Source organism: Puntigrus tetrazona, chromosome 4, assembly GCF_018831695.1.
Source record: "Puntigrus tetrazona isolate hp1 chromosome 4, ASM1883169v1, whole genome shotgun sequence".
Classification (NCBI taxonomy): Eukaryota; Metazoa; Chordata; class Actinopteri; order Cypriniformes; family Cyprinidae; genus Puntigrus; species Puntigrus tetrazona.
In genome coordinates, this window is record NC_056702.1 from 18,627,371 (window position 1) to 18,633,443 (window position 6,073).

The window sequence follows — 6,073 nt, forward strand, 5'->3', positions numbered from 1 at the left end:
ACCGTCTTGCCTCTGAGGGAACTCGGGCAGTTCAGCACTGACTGGGAGCGCACCACAGAGAGACGCCATCATACTCACAGAATTCAACAACTACACCCCGAAAAAAGAGTTGACCCGAAGCCCCAAGGTGCTGGAGCATCAGGTCCCTGTGATAGCACATTTGCTCTCGAGACTGGGCCAGTCGTTTATGTCCTGATGCCCACTTCCCGTAATGGCCCATGGCGCCCTCCACGATCTTTGTGAAGATGCAGGGGGACAGGGACAGCCTGAAGGGCAGTACTTTGTACTGCTGAGCTTGACCCTTGAATACAAATTAAAGAAATGGTCTGCGTCAAGGAAAAATTGAGACATGGAAGCACACATCCTTTAAGTCAACCGCTGCAAACCTGTGGCTGAACACATTTGGTAATGCATTTCTGCATCTGCATTTTGAACTGGAGCTTGCAAATGGCCCGATTCATAACACGCAGGTCCAGGATTGTCCAAAGGCCACCTCCTTTTTTTGGCATGATGACCTCGTCTCGGCTGGAGGGACCGGCTCGATTGTATCCTTTGCCAGGAGGACAGTGAGCGCCTTGGACCGCAACTGAAGTCTGGAGAACAGTGCAGGGGGAGTGTTCGCTTGAGAACCATACCAGACCGTTTCTGGCCCAAAAGACTTGCGCACAAATGACATATTTTCAAGACGTGCAGCAAATTCAAAACCAACAAATGTGTATCAGTTAATATTAATCGATTTCTGCAATGAAACGTCACAGCTTCGTCGCACGCTTTTGCTGGTAGTTTTGAATATTTTCAGAAACATCTATTTTACTTAATATATTTTGAATATACTTTTCTGTTCACTTTGTTTTGTTTTTTTTGAACAGAACCTCTATTTTTGGACCGGCGGCGTGACGTCATAAGGCTGCGCCGCGGTCCCGCGTCAGTTGTCATTCTGCTAAAAAAAAGGTTTGTGTTTAACGCATGCAAGGTTTTCAAAATGACACAAACAGTCCTGTACGTTTTACATGTCATAGAAAGAATCATTATTTTTACTTAATCTTTTTGAACCGTATCGTTTGTGATTAAAACGCATCCTCATACAAAAGATGCGTCTCTTTTTGCTCCCTGTATCACGAGTCGGTTTATTTTAAAACAAATTCGGCCAATGGCAAGTAGCAACGAAATAAACGTTTTCTTATATTTAACTACTGCCCGTGTTTATGCAGAAAGAATCCAAGGACGCATATTTATTAATTTCGAAAATATGAGACTCTGCATGCAAACGCAAGTCATTTAACTTACGTTAGATTTATATATTCGTAGCAAGATAACGTGCCATACGAGATTATTCCCGTTTTCTTAATTGTTTTTCTCCCCATGTGCTTCATTGTAGCAGACCACGTTATCATTTATGAAGTATAATATAATAGCACCGCCCCATAGAAGCTAATAAAGGCAACCTTTCTTGTATTTTCTTTTTTGATTGTCTGCAATATCGTGGCAAATAATATGAAGAGGAGAAACCACAGTAACACCCCAAATCATGCAGTGATAAAGTTTTTAATGCACTTTTTATTTTTCAGACGTTGGTGGATGTGTAATAAGAACGTTATTGTTTCATTTAAAATGAATGATTTTGAACCAGATGAACTTAACAATAACTTTGGAGCTTGAAACGGTCAGTTCAGCGAATTGCTCTGAAAAAAAAGCCGACTGCAGAACCAGGGAGCTGATTGAGAGGCATGCAAAGATTTGGTTTGGTTTTATTTTTCTTCCCGTTAAGCTTTGTGTCTAAACACACAGAAAAACTATTAAGATGGCGGTTATTAAAGAGGAAAGTGAAGACATGAGGATCGAAGCGGACTTCAGAGTGAAACAAGAAGACGCCGAGGATCAAGCAGGTTGGTTTGTATTCTTAAAAGCGAACTCGTTTTCTTATAGTCAACAAAATGTTTCGCTTTTCAGAAATAAACAATGTTTTTTGGAAAACCCTCCCTGATTGAAGTGGTTTTGTTTGACATAGATCAGGACAGAGAACCCAGGACACTTTTTTAAAATTCACATTAATGCCATGTTATCAAAATATTACGCTTTATAGAATTTTGTGGGCGAAAATGAGCTAAAACTCAAACATCCTTTTCAGAAACGACAACAAAAATTGTACCAAAAACATATTTATTACCAATAACATTAAAACGGAAGCGGCCATTTTATTAAAAGAACGTAAGTAAAATTTTTATGTATTGACATTCATTGTGTTTTAAATCGGTGCTACCTATAAAAGTCTCTTTAGCATTTACTCAACCTGACTAGGCTTGCTTCAGATGAACACAATTCAGTTCTGTAAGCTGAAAAAAAATTGAACCCAAAATGTTGACGGTCAAAAACCTTAAAGCAGCCATGATGGCAACTTCGGTGGAGAAACAAACTGCTTCTGAAGCAGATTGATAGCTTTCAGAGAAGAGTAATGTTTTAAACGTTCAAAACGTTTGCCTCTGTCCTACTGTCATATATTCATGTGTTCACTCTTAACGTAAAGTTAACACGTTGTGAAACGTAAGGATGTCAAGTAATGCTTGTGCAAGAAGTTCAGAGATGCCTCTTCCAGTAGGTTTTTGGGCTGTATTTGTTTGGTTTTGGTTTAATGCTGGTTTTGGGACGGTGCTGACTTACGTGTGTTTTTGTTTTTCAATTTCAGATCTGATCATACTGAAAGAAGAAAGCCAAGAACTGCCTGAAACGGAAGAGAAAGATAAGTGCGAGAAGCTTCACGATTTCACAATCGGAGAGAAATCCCATCCCACCGGAAAAAAGCCCTCTCGGAAGAGGGCTCAAAAGGCGGATTCCAACAGCTATTTCACCTGCTGTCAGTGCGGAAAGAGCTTCAATCAAAAGCAAAACCTCGAAGTCCACATGAGAGTCCACACTGGAGAGAAGCCCTTCAGCTGCCAGCAGTGCGGAAAGTGCTTCACTCAGAAAGGAAACCTCAAAAGTCACCTGAGGATTCACACCGGAGAGAAGCCTTACACCTGCAAGCTGTGCGGGAAGAGCTTCACGGCAGAACCGAACCTCAAGTACCACATGAACATTCACAATGGAGTGAAGCCGTTCACTTGCGATCAGTGTGGAAAGAGCTTCACTCGTAAAGTAACCCTCAATTACCACACCAGGAGTCACACGGGGGAAAACGGTTTAATTTGCCACCACTGCGGAAAGAGTTTCAGTCACAAAGTGAGCCTCAAGACTCACATGAGGCTTCACACCGGAGAGAAGCCCTACACCTGCCCTCAGTGCGGGATGAGCTTCACGTACAAAGCATCCCTCGATTCTCACATGGGAAGCCACGCTGGGGGGAATCCTTACTCCTGCAAAGTGTGCGGGAAGAGCTTCTCGCTGAAAGGAAATCTCAAGACTCACACGAGAATCCACACCGGAGAGAAGCCGTTCGTGTGCGTTCAGTGCGGAAGGTGCTTCACGCGTAAAGTAACCCTCAATTACCACATGAAGATTCACTCGAGGGAGGACTGCTTCATATGCCATGAATGTGGAAAGAGCTTCCCAGACATGAAACACCTGAACAGGCATGTGGTAATTCACTCCGGAGAGAAGCCTTTCAAATGCCAGCAGTGCGGAAAGGGATTCCAGTTCAATAAAAACCTCAAGACTCACGCGAAAATTCACACGAGAGAAAAAACGTTCAAATGCCATCAGTGCGGGAAGAGCTTCAGCTACAAAGTGAGCCTCAAGACTCACATGAGACTTCACACCGGAGAGAAGCCCTACGCCTGCCCTCAGTGCGGGAAGACCTTCGCGTATACAGCGACGCTCAACGCGCACATGAGGAGCCACACCGGAGAGAGGCCGTACGCGTGCGGTCAGTGTGGGAAGAGTTTCACGCGCAAAGGAAACCTCAATTACCACACGAGGATCCACTCTAGGGAGAACAGTTTTAAGTGTCTTCAGTGCGGAACGAGTTTCGCTGACGGGAACCACCTCAAGAGTCACGTGACGACTCACGTCGGGGAGAAGCCTTTCATGTGCCGTCACTGCGGAAAGAGTTGCGCCAACAAAACAAATCTCGAGGTTCACGTAAGGGTCCACACCGGAGAGAGGCCTTTCACCTGCCCGCAGTGCGGGAAAGGTTTTACACTCAAAGGGAATCTTAAGACGCACATAAGAGTCCACACCGGAGAGAGGCCGTTCACGTGTCTTCAGTGCGACAAGACCTTTACGTATCAAAGAGATCTGAAACATCATCTGCGAACGCATTCTGAGAAGAAGCTCCAGTGCTTCGAGTGCGGAAAGGGATTTCGGAAAACCGGCAACTTCAGAAAGCACCTGCGCATTCACTCGGGAGGGAGGCGATGTAATAAAAAATTCATTTCGCCGGCGCACTTACAGATACACTTGAAGAGGCGCTATTTGTGCTCCTCGTGTGGAAAGAGGTTTAAATGGCTCAGCGGTTTAAAATGGCACCAGAAAATACGGATCTGTGTGAAATTGAAAATTTCGCCTCCGCTAAACGCGGGCCAAATCTGATTCTCCAGCTTCATGACCGCTTGCCTCCGTGTACTTTTGTCTTGAGGTTTCTTCGTTCTTTTTGTCGTGTACTCACGGGCTTTCACTTCACTTATGTAAAATATTGAGTGCTTATGTAGAGGCATCGCTCCATTCCACGTGTTTATATCTCAGAATCGTAATATTAGTTGAACTTCTGTCTTGCTGTGAATTACTGCATTATTCAGCGTAAGGAAGACTGTAAATAAAAGAACAAAAACTGTATGAAAACCGATAAATATCTGGACTTTGACATGGATGTTGGGCATCATCTGGTGACAAAACTGTAAAAGCACTTCTGTATTTTTAGCTTATACAATGGACGATGTTAACACAGCGTTACAAAAAAACGCTGGCTAAAGGTTAAAGCAGTACTTCCCTATACATATAGTATATGTATGCTAATGTATAGTATCAGCCTAGTATATTCCATCTGGTAGCGAACACAGGTGTACTAGAAAGTTTAATCTCTGTCCAGTGTCTGCGCCGTTTCTCTCCACAAGGTATAAAAATGTCTTGTTAAAATGTCTTGTTTAATGTCGTCTTGTATTTTTATGTTCTAAATAGGGCTGCGAAGTAATTATTAAACAAACAAAAAAAAATTATAAAATTAATTGCAAATTAATGAGATACACATGTTAACATATTAAATATTGTGTACATTTTCATTAAAAAAAATCATAGAAAGAAATATTTTAAGTAAGGGAATGTACATCCAACTTGTTGTTATCGCGGGAAAAAATACAGACAGGCTTATCGGCGGCCAATCTCTTCTTTTTTCTGGATCAAAGACAAATTTAGTACATTTTTCACCCTCCACTTGCTTACTTCTCAACCTACATATTTTTCCATTTCTTTCAATAATGCCTGTAATTCTTTTAGTTTTTGTATATTTTCCCCATTCTCATTTAATTCCTTTTCCAATTTTTCCTTTATTTCTCTCTCCTTATTTCATGTGCATCTCTGTATGAACTTGCAGCATAAAACCGTACATAAAGTCCATCATCTCAGTCCTTCTCCCCAAGTCCATTAACGGTTCATATTTATTCACACCCTCAATTGGGACTTCTTTGAGCATTTTTTTAGCCTCTAAATTTGATGTTACCTTTACTGACCTTCTTCTTTTAGTTGATTTTATTTGTTTCTCCTTCTATTCTCTTTCCTTTACTGCAGCTTGCTCTTGTTCATTACGTTTCTGTTCGTCCAAGACATTTTGCAAACTTTCAATCAACTCGACGTCCTTTTGCGCACCTCTCAGTTCATTCTCCTTTTGATCATTATGTCCCACCACATTTAAATCCTTTGGCAGACTTTCAGCCAGGTCCATCTGTGTCCAAGCTTCCCCGTCCTCCTGCGATTCATTTTTTTCCCTCTCATCTTAAACATGACAGAATGTCCAAATGCAGAAAAACTGGTGAAGCAACTGAGATCCATGTGACGCACTAATATAAAGGTTGGAAGAGACTGAGAAACAAACAGGTTAGCTTTTATTCTTAAATTCGAAGTGAGTTAGACTGTATTTGACACTGAG

The 6,073-nt window shown here is 42.0% G+C and overlaps 1 protein-coding gene across 2 annotated transcripts; it reads left to right on the plus strand.

Moving 5' to 3' along the window:
* The first annotated feature begins 54 nt into the window (after positions 1-54).
* LOC122343000 (gastrula zinc finger protein XlCGF26.1-like) lies at positions 55-5,067 on the plus strand. 2 transcript variants are annotated; one of them, XM_043237265.1, is made up of 3 exons: positions 55-951; positions 1,789-1,886; positions 2,684-5,067. In XM_043237265.1, the coding sequence occupies exons 2-3, from the start codon at positions 1,802-1,804 to the stop codon at positions 4,522-4,524; spliced, it is 1,926 nt and encodes a 641-aa protein (XP_043093200.1). In that variant the 5' UTR covers positions 55-951; positions 1,789-1,801; the 3' UTR covers positions 4,525-5,067. The 2 variants fall into 2 exon arrangements, with proteins under 2 accessions (XP_043093200.1, XP_043093199.1); XM_043237264.1 differs by lacking the exon at positions 55-951 and having other exon boundaries at positions 958-1,886.
* The last annotated feature ends 1,006 nt before the right edge of the window (positions 5,068-6,073 follow it).